The sequence below is a fragment of the Lacerta agilis genome, chromosome 1 (assembly GCF_009819535.1).
Source record: "Lacerta agilis isolate rLacAgi1 chromosome 1, rLacAgi1.pri, whole genome shotgun sequence".
Lineage (NCBI taxonomy): Eukaryota > Metazoa > Chordata > Lepidosauria > Squamata > Lacertidae > Lacerta > Lacerta agilis.
Window position 1 is genome coordinate 55,080,953 of NC_046312.1, and position 26,834 is coordinate 55,107,786.

Here is a 26,834-nt window from a genome sequence, read left to right on the forward strand (position 1 = left end):
AGAGGTGCAACAATTTCCCCCTTATACTTATTATTCTCTTTTTTGGCTATTATATCCTCATTCGTTTAATTCTTATGGATTAAATCACATGCATCTCTCTGACTTTATCTTCCCTACGTTATGGGGGGGTATAGTCAATGTGTATATAAATTTTATGAAATGAATGAATAAAGCATTGTTATAGAAGGAAGAAGGAAGCTAATGGATCCAATGCTGAAGAATCTAAGAACCAGATATGGTCGATTCAATTTCTCTCTTTTAAGCACGTAAGAGCCCTCCTGGATCTGGCTAAAGGCCCATCTAATCCAACATCCTGTTCTCACAGTGGCCAACCAGCAGTCTATGAGAAGCCCACAGATAGGACTTGAGCACTCTTCCTATTGGCTCCTAATGTTGAGACAGAATATCGTTATCATGGCTAGTAGCCTTTGAAAGCCATCTCCTTCATAAATTTGTCTTATCTTTTACCCCTTCAAGTTGGTGGCCATCGCTCCATCTCATGAACCCAACTATGCACCGTGTGGCAAAGTTCTGCTCTGTCCTGAATCTCTCATGTTCCAACATTCGGCATTGTTGTACGTTCCTGAGTTCTAGTGCTGTGAGAGATAGAGAAACATTTTCTTTATTTGCACTGCATAATCTTATATGTCTCTGTCATGGCCTCTCCAACTCACCATTTTTCTAAGCTAAAAAGCTTAGCCTGTTTAGCTTTTCCTCATGGGGCAGTTGCCCCAACCCCTTGATCATTTTGGTTGTCCTTTTCTGAACCTCCTCTACAATCTCCTTTCTGAGGTGAGGTGAGGTAACCAGAACTATACAATCACACTGTTGCTTTGGAACAGCTTTATAACATTGGCTGTTTTATGTCCCATCCCTTTCATAATGATCCTTAACATTCAAATTCACAATCTGTACAGCTGAGCCATCCACAACAACCACAAAATCTCAGCCACACCATTGAATGTATAAGTGAAATTAAGACTTTTTTTTACCCCAATGTGCATCACTTTACACTTGCTTCCACTGAATTACATTTACCATTTTACTGCCCATCCACCCAGTGGGGAGAAATCGTTTTGCAGTTCCTTCTGTTTTGATAACACTGAACAATTTAGTGTCATCAGCAAACTTGGCTGGCCACATCATTGCTCACTCTTCTCTAGATCACCAATGAACAAGTCAAAAAACACATGTGCTAATATTGTTCCTTGGGGGACTCTACTTTCCACATCTCTTCATTGCAAGACTGCCCATGACTATCTGCTTCCTGTTCAGTAGGGTGACCAGATACAAAGAACCAGGTGCCAGAGCTGTTGCAAAAGAAATCTCAGTGGAGAGAGCTGCTGCATAATTATTGAAGGAACGGGAATGCTGTCCTTTGTATCTGGTCACACAAAATTTCCAATAAATTTGGCAAAATAAATACATTTATATTTGTTAGCAGCAGGCAGGGCTTTTTTTCAGCCAGAACTCAGTTCCAGCACCTCTCAAGTGGGAGCCATTGCCATTCTAAGAGAACAAGGGAGGTGTTCATGATGAGCACCTCTTTTTCTAGAAAAAATAGAACTATCGGCAGCTAAGAAATGACGACTATAAAACTGGAAACACCGTTTAGTATACTGTACAGTCAAACTTCGGTTGCTGAATGTAATCTGTTCCGGAAGCCCATTCAGCTTCCTAAATGTTCAACAACCAAGGTGTTGCTTCCAATTGCCTGCAGGAGCTTCCTGCACTCAAGAGGAAGCCACGTCGGATGTTTGGCTTCTGAAAAAGTTCGAAAACTGGAACACTTACTTCCGTGTTTTTGGCATTCGGGAGCCGAAACGTTCCAAAATGGAGGCGTTTGGGAACTGAGGTTTGACTGTATGTTGCTTCTCAGTCCCAGAATAACACAAATCTTGATAAAGTTGCAATGCTGAGTTTATTTTTTTTATTTTAAGTCTCTGAAGGATTGCCCTAGAATTTGAGGGGAGCGGGGAGTTTGCTTCTCTTCCTTCTTTTTGCCTTTAGGGCAAACTAATTTTTTAACAGGCTTCACCGTAAATTATGCATCTCTTAGAAACCTGAGCTTTGTATACAGTAAATTCAACTGCATATATTTGAGTGGAGCCAAAAGCAGCAGCGTAATCCATCTGAATGCCAGGGGAGTGACTCTGCTTAAAAGTCTGCCAGATTAATTATAAGCAATGGTATTAACTGCATAAATGTGCCGTAGCAAGCTAACAATTTTCTTAAAGCTCAGGGAGTTGGGACCCTTCGGTTGCCAGGCCCACTCATTACCTACCTCAATGATGACACAGCTTCTTTCACAATTTCTGATTATTAAAATTATTAGTGAACTTGCATATTGTATACCAGTCTTCCCCGACTGGTTGCTTTTCAAATGTTTTACTCTAAAATGCCTGTCACCCCTGGCCATTGGCCATGCTTGCTGAGGCTTATGAGAGTTGCAGCCCAAAACATCTGAAGTGCACCATGTTGGGGACGGCTGCGATATATCCTAACAGGGATGGCTAGCTGGAATTCTATAGGCTAGCACCCAAAGCAAACGTTTACTCCTAGTAGCTCTAGTGCATTTTGATCAAGATATGGGAGAAAGTTTGCCCTGTTCAACTTACAAAGCAAAGGAAATTGTACTCAAGAGAGAGAGAGAGGGTTTCCACACTTGTCATATATCTCCTTGGGATTTGAATGTAAGACTGCGTACCCGCAATTAGGAATATATGGAAATATCCTCAGTTGTGAAACTACTATTTTTATATGGCTCAAATTTACCACTTAAGGAATCAAATTATGTATCAAATTAGATTTCTGATCCCCAGACCACTGGATGTTTGACTAGATGTGCCTTTGGCCCAACCCCGCAGGCTCTTCTTACATTCTTGACTAGTGTTACGTTAAATATTTCTCCTGTGTTTTTTTTCCTGACCATGTTCTGACCATGTACCTAGAAAAAAAGAAACGCATTCAATCATTATCAAAAGGGAGAGAAAGTTTCAGTTAAATTCTCATAGCTGGGGTGAAGGGTTTTTGCTGCTGTTGAGATTACCTTACTCTTCAGGTGGCTAAGGTGTTTGAGAGTGCCCCTTCTTTCATTCCACAAATAATCTTGCCAGCAGTCTGCACTCTGCAACCTTCCTTAGGTGCCCACGCTTCAGTTAAAGCCCAAGGCACTTTATTCTCATATGACTTTTTCAGATCAGAAAGTGTGGGCAGCAAGGGGCCTTCAGAGTTGTTCCCTGGAAAGAAAGGCACACATGACACCCCCACAGCTGCCTCACAATAAGAGAAACTTGAAACCTCACACCCACTCAGAAAAATTGTAAAAATTCTAAAGGTCCCTGAGAATAAAGCAGTTTTTTTTTTAAACAGGAGAAGAAAACTTTGGGGGAAATGGGAGGACAAAATTCACCACAGCACTAATCTATGCAGTCCCTCAGGCACATTAGAACACAAGTATTCTTGAGAAAATCACTTGAACACAAGATGTGTTCAAGTGTCCACCTGAACATGTAAAAGTTTAAACTGGGGACAAGGCAGGGACAAATACACAGATCAGAAACCCTGATGAGTCATTATGCAAGATTGTTGCTTTTCCAACATGCTATCACTCTAATTCCCATTTTACCAGAGCCAGAATCTCTATTTTTCTGGCTGGGGCAGCCATTCCCAAACAAATTCTCCTGACTAAGCCAGTTCAATCCAGACAGATTCTGACTGGTAACACACCTTTTAGGAGGCCTTTTCATTATACTTGAGATAAAAATGGTATCATCATCATCATCATGCACCTACTTACCACTTCAAAGTGATCCAGTCTTCAAAGACTGGACATCGTAGGAATTTGTGGTTCTTTGAGCCAGGTCTCATTAAACAAGCAAGATCATTTCCCTTATGCAAGATTGGATTCAGGATGTTCAATGTTTTACTGGTAATTAAATGACTACTGGCATTTAATGATGGCATCTACAAGGTAGAGAGATAACTGACACACCAAGGGTCTCATTGGTTGGAAAGAGGCCCGGAAAAGGGGAGACAGAAGCTTCATAAACCCTCCTCTACTCAGCTCCTCTGTTGCCTTAGTCATACCTTCAAATTGTGCCAATTAGACCACTTGCTCTCTGTACTCATCGGGCTGATACACATGAATTTTCCTGGACCAAAAGTCAGAAGTCCCAGCTTTCTTATTGCATCAGTTTCAGACTGTCTTCAGGAATAACGACTTGAGTACTGGGCCATGCTCTGATAACTTCAACATTGGGTTTCCGTAACATACAGTCAGGGACTCACTGCTGCTCCTCAAACCAAGAGACGTGAGCCACTCCACATAGTTGTTGAAGAAGACCCATGTCCCACCCTGCAGCAAGCAAAGTCTTGTTGCCCCAGCATTTGGAACAACATGAAAACACAGCAAGGGAGCAAATATGGCTGTGAAGTTCTGCCTCTTCTGGTCAAAGGCCCAGATGTCGGACTAGACAGAGATGAGGTTCCTGGCTTCAGGAATAAGGAGACAGTGATAGGAGCCTCATAGTTCTTTCGGAAGTCCTGAGAGCTATAAAAAGAGAGCATGGGTAAGCAAAGAAGGATACAAGGTGACTATGTCCCCTGTCCCCCCGTCCCCGGAGGAACTGGCAGCATGTCACACAAACACACATTTCATACTGTGTTTGAAGAGTTTTCAGAAACTGAAGCTGGTTCAGAACACAGCAACCATGAAAATGTTGGGCCATGAAAATGTTAAGGACTCACTCTTCCCACAGGACTTCGGCAGGGTGCTCTTGCCCTGCTCTGGTGATAGCAATAGAATGCTATTACTGCAGTGAAAACATCGGAATAATTTACAAAAGGAAGAGCAACAGCTTTTACCACAGAGGTTGCATCAATATTAGTCACACTGGGAATCTGCACGAAGGTTCCTGTGATATTTTCATCACAGCTGGATTAATCATTATGCAAAATAGAGTAGAGCCCAAACTGAGCTGTGGCTCTGCTGTTGTATAACATTATAAGAATGGTTCCCTCAGGTCTGCAGCTTGAGATGCTTCTGAAACCAGCTCTGTTACATGATTCTCAGATATAGGGATATGTCAGTTTTGGTTTCTCTCAATTCCTAATTCCTTTAGGCCTTCATAATTCCACAGTAGTTTGGAAGAATAAAAATGGGGGGGGGACCCTCATGAAAAGTCATCAGCATTTTAAATACGCATTTTTCTATGCATTTTTGCCTAATACACACATTTTTGAAAAAAACATTTCCCCGATAGCCGTTTCTGTTTCAACATATATTTGCAAATGTGCCTTTGTACACCACACACCAAGGCAACAGGCTTCATTTAATAACCTCGTGAACAAAGCTTGAAGCCTAGATTCCAAATAGAGATTGTGCTGCCTTGTGACTTCCTTCTGCGTAGACCACATCTAAGTGCCTTCTTGGTAGTCTGTAGTGTAATGGCGTATGACAGTTAGATGAGGATGACACACAGCAAAAGGGAAGAGAGCAAGAGGAAATGCAGTTTTCTTTAGTGCTGAAAGGGTCTTCTTTTTATTAAATGTTTAGTATTAAAGGCTTCGTTGTTTTCCATCAAGTCAGGCTGAATAACTCCTGGCAGACATCCCAGGCACAAGTTTTTCTGGGTTGGATACATGAATGATGCCAGCCCTGGCACAAAAATCATTTATCTCCACCCCTGCTGAGCAAGGATGCAGTCAACAGAGCCCATCTAAGAGATCCAAAGCCCTCATTGTGTTGCAAACCAACTGGAGTTGGAGAATTAAGGTAACTGTGAGAACTCTAACCTTTAGAGAAATAAAAAATAAAAAATAAAAAATTCCTTCCAGTAGCACCTTAGAGACCAACTAACACAGGTTTCCAGAGGTCCTTGATCTCAAAGCTTGCTTACATTGGGAAGCAATAGAGATCAAGGCCAACATCTCAAATGATGACATGATGCTAACTCTACCATCACGGACCTATGTCAAATTAGTTAAGTTCACAGTTCTGTGGTGTGCTCTTTGAGGTGATCACTGGAAGGATGCAGATAAGCATAGCAGTGGCATTTTAATGCGCCTTGTGTACTTGCATTGAGAGGGAGGGTCCAGAAACTTAACTTGCTGAACAGAATGGTGCAGGGTTAGGTTAGTAGTGGAGTAGAAATCATTCCAATCCCAGTGGAAACTCTACTGTGAAGAAAAGGGTCACTTTTCCATGAGTCCAGATGGTGCAGGTCTCATCTGTGTATCCCAAATACAAGAGAGGTATCTGGGAATAGTTGGCACACTGTGTGAAAACTGGGAATGTTAAATTCGCCCACCCCACCCCCTGACAAAGGGCCTGTACTTTAGCAATTGTAAGGTAAAGGAACCCCTGACCATTAGGTCCAGTCGTGTACGACTCTGGGGTTGCGGAGCTCATCTCAGGTTACTGGCCGAGGGAGCCGGCGTACAGCTTCCGGGTCATGTGGCCAGCATGACAAAGCCGCTTCTGGAGAACCAGAGCAGTGCACGGAAACGCCCTTTACCTTCCCGCCGGAGCAGTACCTATTTATCTACTTGCACTTTGACGTGCTTTCGAACTACCAGGTGGGCAGGAGCTGGGACCGAGCAACAGGAGCTCACCCCATTGCGGGGATTCGAACCGCCAACCTTCTAATCAGCAAGCCCTAGGCTCTGTGGTTTAACCCACAGCGCCACCTGTGTCCCAGGTTTAGCAATTGTAGGGTAAGCAAAAAAACAACAACAAAAACAACAACCAATCAATTCAGCTTTGGTCGTGATTTCACAGGCATTCAGATTTCTGGCTGTTAAATGTGGAGAGCCTTTAATGAAAACTGGATTTGTTTCTTTGATTTATATTATTTATTAAGCTTAATAGTCACTTGTCACCTAGAAGGTCTCCAAGTTACTTACACTGAAAAACATACACAAATACATTATACCATAGAAAAAGGGGGTGGGGAGAATCATATTAAACATTAACATTTTAAAAAACCCAGCCCCCCATAATAAGCAATAGAAAACATTGGCAGCATGCAAACAACAAAACAAAAATATACTTCCACCCATTAACCAGCTGATTAAAAAACAAAAAAACACCAGCCCAGAAATTTGCCTTGTCATCCTGGATAATTTTTCCGTATGCTGCAGAGCTGAAGGCATCACTGTACAGTACTGTTCTCTTACAAAAAGGGGAAAAAAAGCATTTAACATGTACAAGCATATCTTATTTTTCTTAATCATTTCTATCTGGGGTGGGGCTATTTGTTATGGAGATCAGTTTTGCTATTATTGCTAAACATTTGTTTCTTTCTGGGTGAGGATTAGACCTACAGCAGTTTGGTAGGTTTATAATCCTCATAGGTCTTTTGTGGAAAGACTTGAACAGCTAATGATTCCAGTATGGAACTCTGGTATGCTGCCTGCTTTTATTAGTAACAGTGTGATAGGCTGAACACTTTTTTCGGAATGTGCAGAGGAAAGGATAATGTTTATTAGAAATAAGGCAACAAACAACATGTTTGTTATTAACATTTTTCTGTTTTATTAATGAGATCTGTCACTGCATGTCCTTCTGATTTATGGTAGAGCTAAGAATAATATAAGCTGGCACAGCAGATGACTAGCTGGTAGGCAGTTTTCTCAACACACATTGCAGCAATTGCACTGCTATGCTGTGGCAGAGGCAGTTGCTGAGACGCCTTCCTTTGCTGCCACTGCACTGATGGAGCTATTGGGAGTGAATAAAATGGACAGGAGAACCATGGCAGTCTGCATGTAAAAGTGGAATCATTGGACATTCGGCGATGGTTTGGCACCTGCATTGCAGGAGCAGGAATCACTTGTGTTGGACTCATCTTGGGATGACTAGCTTTGGAATCAAATTGGTTTGTATTTGCTTGTTTGGTCATACATATCAGCTTTCTCCAATCCACGGCCATCCAGATTTTTGGACTACAATTCCCATCAGCCCCAGTGAGCATGGCTAATGCTCAGGGCTGATGGGAGCTGCAGTTCACAGCATCTGGAGGGTGTCGCATTGTTTGTCCCTGCTCTAGGCCCTCCCTTTCCCATGTTTACTTCCTGTAATGCACGAGGTGAGCACATTCGACAACGGCAGCTTTTGCAGCAAGCCACAGAAGATTTAGAGACAAGTATACAGTACGAAAACAGTTCTAAACAACTCAGTGCAAGCAGTTCTTCTGTTCTACCGCACAAGATTGTCCATTAAGATTGCCATCTTGTACAGGAAATTTATATTAAAATGAATCTAAAAATAGCATGAAGATGACCTAATAGCCTATTTGGCTTTATGTATTTATTCTGAAACCAATACTTTTTTTTAAAAGTGCATCATTGAGTCTAATTTAGTGTATCATGTCCACTTAATCTAACAATCACATTTTTTTTCTAGTTAAGACAAGCATGTGCTTATTGTAACCATCTGCCTGGATGACTCACACTTACAGCAACCTGGCATTTCAGCTAGGGGTTGTACCAGCAACTGGAAGTTCCCGGCTTAAAATTGCATTTGATAATATTTTTCTGCAACTACTTGGGAGAACCTTTCTAGCTCTTATGTATAGAATTACTAGTCAGCATTTTCTCCATCTCTGAATCTCATTTTTAAAACCTTTGGAACCATAGTGACTAATACCAGGAATGGAATCAAATTTAATGCAAAGTGCAGATTAAAAGAAGCTTGCTTCCCTGGTGTTTCTACTTTGTGAAAACCAGGTTTGCTGCCTCAAACCCATTTTCAACCTAATCAAAGAATGAATCCCAGCCCACAGCCTTTGCTTTCTCATACTGGGCTCAAGGGTTTTCATTAACGGGAGCAAAACAATTTGAATGGATTAACTAAGGCACATACAAGAGGTATGTTTCGCATTAAAAAGGCAATGCCTCTATCTTCCTACAGGATGTTACTGTTGAATGCAGTCAGTGTGCCTTTTGGATATTTTCAAATGTAATTCCATGCTGTTTATCTGTCTTTGAGCTTTAACTACAGAAATAAAAAATAGGCAAGAAATCTCTTTCACAGGTAGGTCAGCTAGGTGACAGAAATCCTAAAACACTCTTGCATACAAGAGCTCTCATACAATACATATGGATGGCTTAAATCAGGCAAACCAAAGTACTGACCGAGAAAACAAAAGGGGCTTGTTGTTGTTGTTGTTCAGTCGTTCAGTCGTGTCCGACTCTTCGTGACCCCATGGACCAGAGCACGCCAGGCATGCCTATCCTTCACTGCCTCTCGCAGTTTGGCCAAACTCATGTTAGTAGCTTCAAGAACACTGTCCAACCATCTCATCCTCTGTCGTCCCCTTCTCCTTGTGCCCTCCATCTTTCCCAACATCAGGGTCTTTTCTAGGGAGTCTTCTCTTCTCATGAGGTGGCCAAAGTACTGGAGCCTCAACTTCAGGATCTGTCCTTCTAGTGAGCACTCAGGGCTGATTTCTTTAAGAATGGATAGGTTTGATCTTCTTGCAGTCCATGGGACTCTCAAGAGTCTCCTCCAGCACCATAATTCAAAAGCATCAATTCTTTGGTGATCAGCCTTCTTTATGGTCTAGCTCTCACTTCCGTACATTACTACTGGGAAAACCATAGCTTTAACTATACGGACCTTTGTCGGCAAGGTGATGTCTTTGCTTATTAAGGGACTTAGATGTGCTTAACTTTGGCTGGATCATGCCTAGCTTTAGTAAGCATTATGACTATCTATATATATTTGCAGGTTCAGGAAGTTCTCTGCCTGCTGTGTGAGAGTATTATTAGTGGGCGTGGGGGTGGGAGGAGGAGACCTGCTTCACTATCTGCACCCAGGAAACTGGTTTTAAGAGACGGAAGCCAAAACAAACATGGCGTGGTCTGCAGAAGCAGGACCTAGTCATGCACTGTGCTCTGCTGGTGGTCCTACCATAGGCAATGCCAGGGGTGATGCGACAAGAAGTTATGATGGAGAAGGGGAGTAGCATCCCTCTTCAATTCTCACCTCCCCACCAAAGCTGATCAATTGTGGGTGTATATACAGTGGTACCTTGGTTCTCAAACTGAATCCATTCCAGAAGTCTGTTCCAAAACCAAAGCGTTCCAAAACCAAGGTGCGCTTTCCCATAGAAAGTAATGAAAAATGGATTAATCCATTCCAGACTTTTAAAAACAACCCCTAAAACAGCAATTTAACATGAATTATACTATCTAACGAGCCCACTGATCGATAAAATGAAAGCAATAAACAATCTACTGCAGTCACACAACCAACTAATCAATCAATCAATCAATCAATCAGTAGCTGAACTGGGTTCCACGCAGTCACAAAAACAAAAAAGAGCCACAAAACCACAAAATAAATAGCAAAAACAGACAGATCTCAGTGTAACACTCAAAACAGAAGCGTGGTACTCAAATTGGAAGCATAACACCCAAAACGGAGCACGTTCGGCTTCTGAAAAAAGTTCGCAAACCAGAACACTTACTTCTGGGTTTGCAGTGTTTAGAGTTCCAAGTTGTTCAAGTACCAAGGCGCTTGAGAACCAAGGTACAGTACAACTGTATATATAAAATCCTGAACTTCCAAGTGTCAAATACTCAGTCGCCCGAACAGACTTAAACAATAAGAATTGGCTTCACCGCTTGCAAAACCTGCTATCATCTCCTCCCCTACAAAATGGTAACGCAACATTTCTTTACATAGTCGTTTGTGTATGAAGAGTTTTTGCAAATCTCTCTTACAATACTGTGGACTAGCTGGACCTCTGTTTCTCTTGACACTATTAAGTAGCGCAAATAACACATAAACTTTTTTTTAAAAAATACAAAAAAGGATTTTGGTTTGGGTGTGTGTGTCCATTACGGGACACATTATCCTCTGATCTCCCACATTTCCCTTCCTTCTCCCTCCCACATACGTAGCATTCCCTCCTCTCGTGTTCTGTCATGCTACTCATAATTCCTGCAAGAGCTTTCCACTGAAAAGGACTGTCAGATCAAAACCAAGTTAATACCTGTCGGATGAACAAGTCAGTATTTGCTGTAGTAACCTACTCCACAGGGTTGTTGCAAGGATAAAATGGGAAAAAACCATACCTGGAATAAAAAATATGATCTAAGAGATAAATGTTAGTGCAATATACACTATAGTAATGTCGTACTATTATTGTACATTGAACTTTTGTGGCCTACTACCTTCTGCAAATTTAAGAAGCCTGAAACCAAGGGCTTTGTCAATCAGTTGAAATAAAGCTTGTAGAATTCGGCTTCTACTCCTCTGTACTTCTGCTTTTGGGCCCTCGTCACATGTTTAGCCACAACAGGACAGCAACGGCAGAATTTGTCTTATTTGTAGCTCTCAAAGAAATAGATTTTTTTTAGGCTCTAGACCAGCCTTTCCCAATCTGGTGACTCTAGATGTTTTGACTACACCTCCCATCAGCCTTAGCCAGCATGTAGAATGTTCAGGGATAAGGGGAGCTATAACTGAGATAGTAGGAAGGCACCAGATTGAGTAATGTTGGTCTAGACCATAAGACCTGGTAACCTGCTTTGTTTGGCTCCCTGGTCTGCATTCTGCAGCCTTCCAGTCTTCCTTTCATCATGCAAGTGACCCCAGGGCAGGGTGCATGCATCAAAATATAAAATCTGACACAAACACAGCAAAACACTAAAATGGTTGAAAAGAGCACCCCTTTCCCTGCTGACTTCCTTCTTGCCAACAACAACAACCCCTCCTGTTCCTAGGACCCTGGGTAACGCTTTCCCTCTACTCTCACCACGGTTTCCTCAGCTCTCTGAATGTTCAGACCATTTCATGTGACCCACTTCTGCCAACTTGTCTCTTGGCCAGATTCCCTACAACGTCTGTCTTCCCACGCACATCAGAGTGTACAGGCCGTCCTGGCTTGAAGCACTTTGAGGTTTCTTTTAAGCCTGTTCCTCCTCTGAATATTCCAACAGCTTTAAGTGCCTGGACAGCTGGAATGTTGTCACCTGCTCAAGCTAATAACCCCTGTCAGAAGCTTCATTGCCACAAGCGCAATGCAATTTAGCTACTCTTATTGCTTACTTCTGGTGTTCCGCTCTCGGCTTGCAAAGCTGCCTTGTGTTTTTCTGCCTGTGTCAGGAGCCTTAACCGGTTTGAATTTTGCAGCTGGGAGATGTGCAGAGTGTATAGTCACCTCCATGACTATTGCCTTTGTACGTCAACTGCACCAAACATTCGCACTTGACTGAAGCATTTATTTCTGTAATGCTTCTTTGTGGGCAACGCTTCAGACTTCTGACGGTGTGTCCGTGTGTGTAAGATACACAGAATCGGTGCCACCCTCCTCCTTATCATCTCCTTCCCCTTTTATGTCTGCTATTGGGCTTAATGTGTTGCTGAAACAGGAAGCATGGTGGAGTGGAAAATCTGCACACATGTCAGACTGTTTAGGCTGACTCACAAACTGAGTAGGGAGGCGTAACCAAATACCAAAAAACAGTGCGGTGAAAATGGACTAGAAAAAGACCAAGCAGAAAAATGACAAAGAAGCAAACTCATCTTTTCCTTAAAAACAACACAAAAGTAAACAAACAAACAAACCAACAAGCAAACACCACAGCACCTTATGGACTAATAAAATTATTATGGCTTAAACTTTCATGGACTCTAGTCCATGGCACCAGAAGCACGAAGTAGACTGAAGTTCAAGAAATTCATGCCATAATATACTTAGTACACTTACATGCTAGTTTTTGCAACATTTCATACAGTACTGCCATGCACTGGTTGTTGGTGATATTACTGGTGACAACATGCAGTTGCACTGGAATGTTTATCATAGGTCTTTAATTGCTATGTTGTAACAACTGATTTTTTTTTAAATGACGGCTTTAAAATGTTATCGTGTTCATATAATCATGTCGGGTTATTTGTTGCACAGTTGCGTTTTGATTTGGTATTTGTAATGCTGTGTTGATTTGCAATTTTGTTCCGTTGTGAGCTGCTTTGAGCATATTTATATGGGGAAATGGCATGCAAATTTATATAAATTTATATAAAAGAATAAATTTGTTGAGCTTTAAGTTGCCATAAGACGTTTTGTTGTTTTTTGCTGCAACATATTAACATGGTTAATTATGTTGGTTAACCATGATTAACAGATTAACTCTGGAAACTTAGAAAAGTAAAGGCTTGGTCCACTCATTCATAACATAGATCTTACTAGGAGGGTTAAGCACATGTTTAGATTTCCCCCAATAGCTCAGGGGTAAAGAGAATTGCTTTGTAGGCAAAGGTTCCAGGTTCCATGGTGTCTTCAGGTATGGCTGTGAAAGACTCCTCCCTAAAACCATGGAAAGCAGCAGCTAGTTGGTATTGACAGTAGTGAACTAGGTAGACAAATGGTCTAATTTGATTTAAGGTCGCTTCCCAAGTTCCCCTTGTGACTGAACCCGCAGCACAATCCTATGTTGATTCAGAAGTACCTCTGGGTTCAGTAGAGCTTATTTTCAAGTAAGTGTGCAAAGGATTCATAGCCTTAAAAAAATGTTTACACTCTGTGCCCTAGTAATATATTTGGTTACAGAGAGGAGCAACCATTCTGTGTTCCTGTATTTGCTAATGAATTACAAAGATATGCCATGGGAGCACAACAAAAGTAAGCTACTTATTTTGCTTTAGGACTGAAAAATTAATTTAATACAAATTAGTCACAAACTGCAGGATGAAGCTAAACCAGTCTAGTGCCACTCAGTAAGTGATATTGTACAGCTAAAATAATCCCCCCCTTCTCCACCAGACAGGAACCTAGCCTTTAGACAAGAAGGTGCCAGTGATAATTCTATTTATATTGTTAAGTTTGCTGATACACCCCAGATACATGCTACAATCTAATTAAAGATGATTTACATGCAAGATTACAAAGGTTGAGCAGCTGCAGATGAAAATAAACAGCATGATAGTGGAGAACAAATGGGAAACTCATACAAAAGCTTGATACAAAGAAGGATGGGATGATTCAAAAACACAGCTGTAAAAAATGTGACGGGTTCAGTAATTATGTATCATACGTACTATTATAGTTGTTCATTTCTATAGCACCAAATGCACGCAACATTTTTCCAGGGGTTCAATAGGTCTCTGTACCATTGGACTTGCAATCTAAAAGTGGACATGGAGAAACAATAGAGGAAGGGGAGGGCTATGGAATCTAGGCTGAAGATGGGAAAGATACACAGTTACTTCAATTATGCCTACTTCAACCTAGTTACAATAAGTATTGGTACTAGAGCAGGGGTCCCCAAACTAAGGCCCAGGGGCCGGATGCGGTCTAATCGCCTTCTAAATCCAGCCCGCGGACAGTCCGGGAATCAGCGTGTTTTTACATGAGTAGAATATGTCCTTTTATTTAAAATGCATCTCTGGGTTATTTGTGGGGCCTGCCTGGTGTTTTTACGTGAGTAGAATGTGTCCTTTTATTAAAAATGCATCTCTGGGTTATTTGTGGGGCATAGGAATTCATTCATATTTTTTCCCCACAAGGTCTGAGGGACAGTGGACCAGCCCCCTGCTGAAAAAGTTTGCTGGCCCCTGTACTAGAGGGTTGTTCCAAAAGCTTCCTGGGAAAAAGCAAAAGTACAGATATGCACAAGTGTGTCACATCACCATACTCTATGCTCATTTTTTATTTCTATGCTGCTTGATTGTTGTAAAACCTATAAGTGGTTTACAAGAACACATTTCCTTCTATTATTCTATTTCCTTCCATTAATGCATTGTTAGTATCCTTGAGTCTTTGGGTAAAGGAATGCTAGATCATTCAACCAAATATATACACCGGTTTGAGGACAATTGTGAGGCCTTCATACAGACCTGCACCCTATTTATGCAGATTGGCAAAACATTGTACTGCAACTTGAAAAACATTACCAATATTTTCAGAAGGAAAATAGTTGGGACAGGAAACGGGGGGTGATAAAGCAGAACCAACAAAGATTAAATGATAAAAGTGCAATGTGTTTGCGAGCCATAAGCCAAGTAAGAGGGACAAGGAAAAGCAAAATGGACGTAATGGCCTTTCAATAAAAGTTTACTGAAAGAGCATGCAGAGGATCAAATACATGCAGTGACTTGATATTTCAACTGACTTTTCATTTCAAAAACCTGCTACACTCTCTTAACTCTTGATGGTGTCTCTGTTCTTCTGGCACTCTTTATCAAGAGCCTTCATTTCAGCGTTACATTGAAGAGTGTGACTGGAGGGGCAAATTTGTTCAGCTCCACCCGCAAGACGCTTCAAGCCTAACACACAATAGGTAGTTATTAACCATGTGTCTCTGCAGTCTCCTTTCATAAGAGCTTTTTACTCTAGCCCCACCCACCCAGGTGTGGTTACTAATATATTTAGCTCACCAGCAATGAGACTGCCCTTCCTTTCTGTCGCAATTAAAATAATCTGATTAGCCACGGTCAATTTTATAGACTTGAAATGAAGACAAACTTGGGAAAGATGACTCAGAATTCAGGTTGCAATCCATCAGAGGGATGGGAACCAAGGCTGAAAGGTTTTGTCAGCTATGCAAGAGGCTATGAGTAAGTCACAGAAATTCGTGCCCCCTTAGATTCAGCATACAACCATCTCACAAAATTATATTTGTGGTTGAAGAGCCACCATGAGGTGAATTTCTTGCTCAATATTGGACTCAATATTGAATCAAAAAGCATTCTTGCAAGTGGAAGTCAGCATTGGATCTCAAGTCTTTTTTTTTTTTTTTAATCAGGCAATTTTAGGCTGAGAGTAATTTCAGAAAAAAAGAAATATTTTTTGAAGAAAGACTTGGATTCATCATGGATGCTCACCAAGGGCTAAAGGGATTTAGCCAGAGTTTACGGTACTTGCTGGTCATAGACAAAAGTTTATTTAGCTGAACTCAGACCTAAATCAGCTCAGGTCTGCTCAAAGTTCACCTGATCCCTCATAGCCACTTGGTTCTATATATAAAACCTACATTTATTATTTATTTTATTTAACAAAACTTTCAAACTGCTTTATTGGATGTAGACTTCTAAGTGGTTTACATAGATCCCACAGGTGTCCAAGACAGATCCCAAAATTTCAAGCAATGTGAACTAAAGTCAATTCTGGGACCCCTCTGGGATTAGGGGCCCTGAAACTTAAGCTTCATTAGCTTCATAATAGACACAACCCCTGATCTGGACTGTTACTAAAGCAGTACAGGCTTTTAGAACTCAGGACTCCTAAAGAGCTTTGGTTCTTGGTTCTCTTTCCCTGCCCCTCACTTTGATTAAAGGTTGAGAGTGTACTTTCTTCTCCATTTCTTCCGACAGTAGGAATCACAAATTACTGGAACAGGTGTGCTCAATTAAGCCATCGCCTGAAGTTTTTGTCGTTATTTTCCACAATGCCAAATGAACCTTGAACTTGTTTATTTATTTTTTAATAAAGTTATGAGTGTGTTCTAATAGTACATTTTCTTGCAAAACTGAATAAAGGCAAAGGTAGGGCACCACAACCCCAGAGTGGTTCACGACTGGACTTAACTGTCAGGAGTCCCTTTACCTTTAGATGCCCTTCTAATAGTGAGTGACAGCTGAGTGATAACCAACATCTTCTTACACCAATGATCCTGTCCTTTTAGAGTCGTACTTTGGTTGTCAAATGCCTTGGTAGTCATACATTTTGGCTTCCGAGCGACCGAAACTTGGAAGTGAGCGTCCCGGTTTTTGAACATTCTTTTGGAAGCTGAACGTCTGATGCGGCTTCCGCTATTGTTTCCACCTACGCAATCAGGAGCCAATCGGAAGCCACGTCTTGGTTTCTGAACGTTTCGGAAGTCGAACGGATTTCCGGAACACATTCTGTTTGAAAACCAAGGTACGACAAGGTACATTCTTTCAAAGTAGCAACTGCAGTGTGGTTTTGTAGCATACATATTTAGCTAGTTAAAAGCCAATCAACAACATGGAACATTTCAAATAGAATTTGTCTTCAAGACTAGTGATCTGCTCTTTACAGAGGAAGTAGCAATGCACTGTCCTGTTAGCTGGAACTGGTGCCTTCTCTGAACATCAATCAGGATGATGGGAAATGAAATTAGCACACTTTTTGTTGATGAATGCCCAATCCTGGAATTTGTATTAATTAGCAAAAATGTGGAAATCTATTCAGAAATTCAGAAAAAGACTTAAGCTACAACAAAAAATACCTTTTTTGGTTTATTTTTCTCCCAGCATCTACCCCCCCCCCCATGAATCATGGATAACATCATTTCCGGAAGGTATCTTTATGTGCTAAACATTTGCATTTATCTACACAGCTCACATTTATCTTACAATGACCTCATTACAGCAACTTGTCCAAAGCTACCTGGTGAGATTCATTGCTTAATCAGCTTTCTTCAAGAACTGTAGTCATTGTGACGGCACATCCTCTGATTAACACAGTAATGCCTATATTTGATTGCAACTCAGGGCTGGTCTACACAATCAACAGAATGAGGTGGGAGAATGGACTGCACTGCTTCACTTGTGAGATAGGTTTTCTATGTTTACTTGTGCGAGGAATAAAAAAAAATGTTAACACAGCAGGAAGAAAGGTTCTATCTCAATCCACACCCCACTGTGATAATTTTCTGAATGTAGAGCATTTTTATTTTGCAGCTTAAAACATTTCAAAATGTGACAATTTAGATGGATTAGCTTCAGGTAAGGCAGTGTTGTCAAAGCGACTGGCATGAGTTTGGCCAAACTGCGGGAGGCAGTGGAAGATAGGGGTGCCTGGCGTGCTCTGGTCCATGGGGTCACGAAGAGTCGGCCAAGACTGAACAACAACAACAACAAAGGCATGTTTGTAAGATCTACAGCCAGAGATGTATTGAAAGCCAGGCACTGTGGGCAAGCATGAGAGTACTCACTTGATATGACGTCCAGCTGTACTCTGGGTACTGCGTAGTATCCTAATTTCCTGCGCACACTATTTTCCACCTTCCTTCCCTCATGCACAACTAACTGAAGCACAACGATACAAGTCACAAGCTTCTAATGACATTGTGAGTAAAAACTTCTCTTCTTTAAAAGTATTGTTTGTTTGTTTAAAAATATGTCTTGCCTTTAATGAAACAACATGAAAGGAGGGACGATCAAGGTACACTTTCGCAGAAAATTAGACAAAAATAGCTAGCTCTGTTTGCACATTTTATGTGTTGTAGGGATTCCACAAAACAACAAAAAAGTATTATCTTTGATGGGACCAACCAACTTGTCACAAAGTCATGAGCAAACTTTTGACTTCTCCACAATTTTTCACCACTCAAATCTTCAGCAGATATGAAGATGGAAGCTAGAAACTCTAGGACAGGCATAGGCAAACTCAGCCCTCCAGATGTTTTGGGACTACAACTCCCATCATCCCTAGCTAACAGGACCAGTGGTCAGGGATGATGGGAATTGTAGTCTCAAAACATCTGGAGGGCCGAGTTTGCCTATGCCTGCTCTAGGAGCCCACTTACTGACACCATTTATCCATTACTCCCAACAGCCAATTGTCCTTTCTCCATCATGCTTCTGAAGAGTAAGAGATGCAAGAATTAAGCCTGTTATGCGATAATGAAAAAAGAGCATCCACTTCCTAGCCCTGTGTTACTCTTGAAACATGCACTTCAGTTGATTCCACGTCCAACAAATTTATGTGATTGTATAAATAAAAAGGACAGACGATGGAAACATAATGAGGGACTAATTAGGTTAGGAAGGGTGCATTATGTTTCTTAAAACAAAGCCAAGCACAATATAAATTTCAAACATGAAAGCATTTGTTTAGAGTTCCCACATAAAAAACCAAGGACCCTGAAATCCACTTTCAGCTATTGTTTTTATTAGGCCAACCAAAATGTCTTGTAAGAGTGTGCAAGCTTTTGAGTTCTCCAGAACTGTTCATCAGGCAAGGTGGTAAAGAAAAAGCAATGGTGGGAAGTAAAAAACGCACACATCTTGTCTGGTGTTGAAGTCAGCTGTGTTTGCCTCTGGTAAGAGTCTTAAGGTAGACTGTGGGAAGAGGTAGCAGACCTTCTAATGTGGCTGTGCTATGCAGATATCAGGAAGGTTTTCTGGGAAAAAGGAACACGTAATGGCAGATTCTTCACCTCTAGAAATAAAACCATCAGCTGTTACTCAGTTCTTTCTCCATCCTTAGGCAAAACACACAGGTTCCTTGGTAGGTGGAGAACAGGAACAAAGGAAAACTAGGCAGTCATATTAACAGGGTTAGAAATTAATTTTAGATGGTGTGCTGGGTTAAAAAAAAAAAGGCAACAGAAGCCAAACTGGGGAGCTTTACCTAGGAAGTATGTTATTCTTCCTTGAAAGTATTCTCCTACCATCAAACACTTTGTTGAAATATGTTTCAGTGTTCCATGCAAAAAAACCAAACTCTGCTTTTCTCCACCACCAGTTTTGTTGTTGCTTCTGTCAATAGTAGCACCACTGGATTTTTTTTTTTTTTGCAAAGAACCAATGAAGCAGACATTGGTTTAGAACTCATTTTATTTATGATATGAAGTTGGATGCAACTTTAATCATAAAAACATATATGTAGTGTCTCATACCTTAATATTTTAAGTGAGGAAATATTTGTTCTGAATTCAAGCCAAATGGAGCCAGTAGATTCTTACTGCAGTCCATTAATTCCTGCTTGGTGGCATGGAAAAGGTAGCCCTGCAAAAGTCTGTGGGCCAACAGTTTTAGGGACCTTCATCTATGAGTTGTGTTTTTGGGAGAAAGCTTTGTCCTACAGCAAGGCAATGCCTGTATTTTTCAGAATAGTTCATCTTTTCATTCTGAGCTGGTGGAACTCTTTCAAAATTTCTCCAGTCAGACTTGGAGATCTTCTTAATTCAGCTCATCTATTGAAGCTAGAAGAGTTCCAGTTTCCTCAGAGCAAGAAATCTCTAAGGACCCAAGGAATCTTATTTTGTTTGGCCAGCTTGGAGGCACAATTAGATCAAAGTCCTGATCAAAAGGAACTCCCTTTCAAACATTTTCTTGGTGGGGGGTGGAATTGCCACTAGTCTGAAGCACATAGAAAAGCTGGACCGGAATTCTCATTTGTTCAATGCCATGGGTAACAATGAAACATATGCACTTATACCAAGTTATACAGTATGATGCCATTTATCAGAACCATTAAACTTGATGCAGTGGCCAATTTAATTACACATAACATATATCTGATGCAAAAACAGCACATAGCTCAAATCACCAAGAACATTAAGTAAACAGATATTCAACCCAAGAATGCCGGTCAGCATATTATGTATATCTTTGTTTTGTAAAAGTAACAATTTTAAGTGTGTTTGTTCTAAGTCCCTAATTTGCAATGCAGGACTGAGCACTTGCATTTAGAAGATGCCTTCTTGATTCCAAGTGAATGTAGTTTCAATTAATAGTTTAGGATGTGAGGATGTGTCATTTTGAACTTCAACATATCTAATGCTGTGCTTGAATGGCCTAACACCCTGTATTGCTGCGATGGCCACGTGTACAATAGGGTTGTAAATCAGAACAGGCCTGAGAGGCATGATAATGGTGCTTCAATCATATGGACAAACCCATCCTGTTTAAGTTAATTTTGAGCTAAAGGCCAGCAAGAAGCTGTAATTCGCACAGTTGTTGTTGTTCAGTCGTGTCCGACTCTTCGTGACCCCATAGACCAGAGCACGCCAGGCACGCCAATCTTTCACTGCCTCCCACAGTTTGGCCAAACTCATGCTAGTCGCTTCGAGAACACTGTCCAACCATCTCATCCTCTGTCGTCCCCTTCTCCTTGTGCCCAACATCAGGGTCTTTTCTAGGGAGTCTTCTCTTCTCATGAGGTGGCCAAATTCGCACTGTTACATACTATTTAATGTGAAGATAAAGGCTGGTATCGAATTCTACCTGCTTCACTGACAGAAAGCATTATCTACTCCATAAATAGGCATAGAGTCTTCATGGTTATGTCAGAAGACTCTTAAGTTTGCTAAATTTCCATAAACAGATTGCTAGAGAGAAGGGAAATGATGTGGCCTATGATTCGAAACAATGGTTCTCAGACTGGGAGGTGCTACTGGTGGGCTTGCAGCTTGATAATTCCGGCACCTTTTTTCTAGAAAAAAATATGCTGGTGGGCAGGATTTTAGTCAGTGACTAGAATTATAAAGATGATCAAGAAACTACAGGTAGACAACACAGAGAACTCAACAGGAAAAGGAGCACTTAATATCTGTTGTGTTTTTAATGCAATTTGTTCTTCTGAAGTCAGCACTAGGCATTACATTGTTATAAATATTTATACACATTTCCCTCATTTATATCTGTTTTATACTTTAGACTTGACTCACTATTACTCTTAACTTCTCAAAACTATCATACCAGTACAACCATTACATATACAGTAAGCAGAGAACCAATACAAAGGATTCCCAACAAAAATTCCAGGTTCACATGAATGAATCCTAGTTTTAATGTGAACACACTCTCTCTCTATTAAACAGCTGCATAATTGACACAGACGATTTGCTAGACTGAAAATGGTATTTGAAAATGCTTTCAACTTTTTTCAGTCTGGAAAAAAATGAAAGAAAAGATGGTTTTGTTCTCTTTTACTACTTTACACCCAGATCTATGCATTCAGGCATATTGAAGATATCCACATCTGATATAGCCACCCTGTTGTGCAATTGCTTAAACAGTTTGATAAATTCAGCATGTTCAATAACAGTATTTAGCATATAAAAAGCAAGATCTGGAAATCTTTGAAAGTGTTTCAAGTCAGTTCAAATAAATAAGCTGTTTAATTGTCCATGTTTCACCAAGCATTTATCTTCCTATCTTTTGTACCTGGTTTTCTTTCATCTCCTTTTGCAGTTCAGTCCCCTATATTGCCAAGAAGAGGACCAAATCTTGACCATTTTAGCTCAATGCAAGGCGAACTGGATTCTCCAAATTGCTTTTAAGTCTCTCCAGAAATTTTGAAGCTAGTTCATCATCTACTATTCGGCCATCACTTGATAGCGTTACTGTCATCAACTGATGCTGCTGAAGCTTCTCATTCCCTTCGTCATCCACTGCAACTGCGAGTTCAGTCCGAGTTCGTCCCACAGCTAAGATACAGGCTTGTGGGGGGTTTATGACAGCAATGAAGCTACTGATGCCAAACATGCCTAGATTTGAAATGCTATTGGTGGAAGGGAAGAAGACAGACAAACAAATATTGGGGGGGAAGGATAAGTATGAACAAGGCACTTTGAAAACATATTTAGGAAATTACTAAGGATTAATTTAGACACAGAAAAAAGTATATGTACTACCATAAACATATGGAGTTAGAAATTTAACTTAATGTATTAAAATCAAAGGTTTAGAATAAAGAATAAGGATGAATAAAAACCACACACAAAGAAAGACACCATTTCCCTATATTCATATCACTTTAGTATCAGTATCAGTTTGATTTTGTGAGTATGTGACGAACTAAAAGGAGTCTAGTTGGGGTTGTTTTTGTCAGTCTGCATTCCTTAGTGCGGAAAGTATTGATCTGACAAGTAGAGATCTTTCCTATTCGACTTAATTCAAGAGGGTTCTGGAAGCTTCTCTGTGTGAAAGAAGGTTCATGATGTTTGGGTTATACCTTCAGAGAAGCTGGGTAGAGCTGGCTGAAACTGGTTGTCTTATCTCTTCAGTCAAGGTCATGCTGACTATAAAAGTAAGGCCAGAAGGAGCCTGAATTTCACTTTCTCTTTCTATCTCTTTTCCTTCTGGTGTGGTGTTCTGTACATAGTATGCTTAGTGTTAAAGTTGTAGACTAATTATAAGTTATTGTAAGTTTAAGTTTGCTGCAACTGGGTTTCTTAGGGACATTGCCAATCCTGAATGTATTGGATTTGTGACCATTATGCTCAGTTGCATTCAGCAGCAGTAAAGCTCTGCAGGATGAAATACAATTGCCTCTGGTCTATTTTTTGGGAATCCTGAAACAGGTTTAAGTTGTTACTTTGCTAACTATACACTGGAATCTACCCTGGATCAATACCAAGTTGAATTTAAATGACAGTTTTTCGTTTTGTTGTTGTTGTTGTCTGCAACCTATATACAGAGAGTCACACCCCCTCAGGCTTTTCCCATCTCATCATTTGCCAACAGACACCTCTCACTCACTGTCATTTGTCACCACTGGCTGAGATGGTAGTGGTGTGCTGGGGCTGGTTAAAATTCAGCTAACTCGGTGGGGCATACTTTGGAGCAGAAATGTGTAGGATTACACTGTTAGCTGTAAAACAGGCCATGGAGTCGTGATAGTGGACTTTTGGAGGAAAACTTTAGAGAGACGGCATAGAGTCTCTTATATAGATTCTGGAATAGGCATGGTTGCAGAAAATAATACAACCAACGAATTTCCAACCAGACTTTGAACCCGTTTGTCACTATTAACTACTGTAAATTTGTAATATTTAAGACTCTAGGATGTAACTACCTCCTTTGGATTACTAGCATTATGAGAAACATAGCAATAGATTCTTAAAAACACATTGGCTACAGTGTGATTTATCCAGTCTATTCAGCTAAGGTAATGTCAGAATGAATCCAAGAGTAGAAATAGCAGTAGAAATAATGCTAGGAACATCTGGTAAAGTGAGAAAAAGTTTTCCTGACTGCATATGCAGGTATTCAGTAGATCTGATTTAACAACAACTTCTGCCTGCTAAATAAGAAGACCCTTCCCTGCCATAAATTGAACATGACAATTCGGGGGCGGGGGGCGGGGGGGGGGAAACGCTGTCACTGCCATTCTGCCATTTCCTTTCACAATTTTGTAGAACATGGGATGGTCCTGTAAAGTATAATAAAACGAGGTTTCCAGGCACCCAATATTCCTACCGTCTAGGGTTTCTCACAAAGATCACAGAAAACAAGAAAGGGAACTGGAAGCCAACAGGAAATCAGCATTTACCCCTGAAGGCCCATCTAAACCGAAGGGTCCTTTTAGGTTATAATCTTTACTCAGCATCATAAACACAACTTCATTCTGGCCAATCTTAGCCTCTGGAAATACAGAACTTTGCTGTTGCTAGGCAAGACTGTTACAGAATAGGTCTCAGCCTTGCAGAATTCAAAGTGAAGCCAAGAGATAGGAAGCTGGGGTAACGTCAAGCATCCAAGGTGAAATTAATCACAGCATAGGATACCATGGCGTGTCAATATTGCCTCAATAATGCATCAGTTATGGCTGTGGCCTTAACAGCTGTAATTTGCTGGTATTCTGAAACCCTTTACATAGCATGCTAAACCAACCCCCACCCAACATTTTTTTTTGTTAATTAAATATTAAACTCACTCTATTGCACTATTCAATATGGGAATAAGCTAACAACGGACATTCCTCCTGGCCAACTCTAGGACACTCATTTAGGTATGATGAAATTCTTAAATTTATGTGAAACATCTCTCATCATGGAAGCTTTTCCTGCAAACAAAGGTCTATATCAGGCATGGCCAAACCTGGCCCTCCAGCTGTTTCGGGACTACAACTCCAATCATCCCTAGCTAACAGGACCAGTGGTCAGGGATGATGGGAGTTGTAGTCTCAAAACATCTGGAGGGCCAAGTTTGGCCATGCCTGGTCTATATTCTTGGTCTGCTATGTCCGCATTAGCCTTTAAACAGTTTTACTGAAATACCTGATTACGTCCAGAGAGGAATTTTCTAATTGGAAAACCCCTCATGATAAAAAGGCACTGTGTTTTACAGAACCATATCCCAATTAAACAAGGTATATTAGCTGGTACCTTTATTACTAGTGCATCCTAAACGTTATTGGGAGTCACCAGTTGTTCATAATAAAGCTAGAGGTTTGCATTCAAGAAACAATTCTATAGAGACTACTCCTTTGACATGTTATGTATGAATTTTGAAGATATCCATAGGAACAATTATCCAGAGTCAAGGAAAGACAACAGATTTATAGTGCAATACTGTCCAACTAATAGCCACATGACCAGAAACTGGATTGTACTTAATATTTTTGATTCAGAGGAATTGCACTGCTCTCTCTGTATACTCTATGCTGCTAAAGGGAAGGGACGTAGCTCAGTGGCTGAACATCTGCTTTGAATTCAGGAAGTCCCAGTTTTGAACCTCAGCATCTCCAGGTAAGCCTGTGTGAAACTCGAAAGAGCTGCTGCCAGTCGTGCTTCCCGCAGCATGGAGTGAGGGTGAAATGGAAATCAGCATTGCATTCTGAACAAATATGAATGTTATGAGAGGAGTTAAGCTGGGTGGAAGCTAAGCTCACGCAGTACGTCAGATGTACTATTTGTAGGTACATCTGGACACAGTCTAAGATTGCAAAAAGCTTAGATAAACCAAGTTTAGCGCTTCACTTACAGACTAACAATATTCTGGAACACAAGTATTCAAGAGTACAACTTCATTTCACACTACTAATTTTTTTAGCAATTAAAATACATTTGAAATACCTAAAAGATCCTCCTTGGTATTCTTCTGGCAGCAATTTTCCATCTCTTGCTTTCTTTGCTAGAGCCTATGGAAATCAAATCCAAACATATGTTAGTAATTTAAGAATAACTTTTAGCAAAGTTAATTGTATTTGTAAAATAAATATGCTCTTAAATGTATTTTGCTTGAATAAATAGTTCAGTTTAATTAATATCAATAAATTCAAGCAGATGCTGTAATTTGTGTTAGCAAATCTCTTAAATTTGTATCTTCTGGGAACAGGCCTCCAAAGTAGGAATATACATTTGGGGGTAGCAGAGAAATGCCTGTCGTGATCCCTCAATTAGCTTTATAATAGTCTCAGACATTTTCTGTTATGTGTAGCTTGTTTTAGTTATTCAACTGTCAGCACTGCCTTGCCTACAACCTATAAATGAAATAGTCTGATCTCATTGTAAGTAGCCATTAATTCTATCGCTGATAGGAAATGTCACCAAACTGTTTTCCAACCAAAAATGAGAGAAAAATGTAAGCCCTGTTATATGATTCACAGCTGATGGGTGGAGCTAACAAAGTGTCAAATCATTCCTTCTAGGAGGCAACAAGACTCATGAAAAATTACCATTTCCTATGATTTCATATGGCATATTTGGATGCATGAGATATCTACACATGACATCACTGTCTGAAAGTGCATTTACTTTTTTTAGAAACAAGATACAGACAACATACAATTGGAACGGAAATTTCAATTTTTCAGATTTATGGCAGTTAAAAAGTAATGGTGCAACAAATTATTTGAGAGACATGTGCCACTGAGAATTTCCCACAATTATGAGAAATATTTGTTTTTACTGTCTAGCCACCATGGCCACGGCAATTTCAATATAAAACATCAATGCACACAGAGATTCAAAGATCATTTAGACCACTTACATAATCTATCTCAGTTTACTAAAGCAGAATGAAAAAAAAGTATCCAAGACGTTGCCAGAGAGACAGGAAGAAATTATAGAAAACTAAAATTGATGAATATTCATCTGAGCTGTGATAAAGATAACACCGTAAACTCAATTCACAGTGATATATGTAAATCCTTACAGTCCAATACTGTGCTCTGCTATGCCAAAGCAATGTCACATCTGTTATAAGTATCCTAGTGCATTAGGGGACAGTTCTATTGACCAGACCTAGCCCTTCAATATATTCAGGTCATGACAATACTGAGAGGGATAATACATGCTTATGTTCAAAGCAAAAATATTAATCTTGACAAGTGTTTATAACTACAGTGCTGGTAATGCACCTTTTATTTGAAAATATCTGGCAGTAAAGGATGTCCCTG

General features: G+C 40.4%; 1 protein-coding gene across 1 annotated transcript in view; it reads right to left on the reverse strand.

The window, feature by feature from the left end:
* Nucleotides 1-21,246: 21,246 nt before the first annotated feature.
* The window catches only part of PDHX (pyruvate dehydrogenase complex component X), a 44,524-nt gene continuing 38,936 nt past the window's right edge, over nt 21,247-26,834 (reverse strand). Inside the window, exons 10-11 of the mRNA XM_033149844.1 lie at nt 25,510-25,574; nt 21,247-22,211 (exon numbers count right to left, since the gene is read on the reverse strand). Of these exons, the coding sequence (XP_033005735.1) occupies nt 21,947-22,211; nt 25,510-25,574 (330 nt within the window). The 3' untranslated portion in view covers nt 21,247-21,946. The remainder of the gene's footprint in view (nt 22,212-25,509; nt 25,575-26,834) is intronic.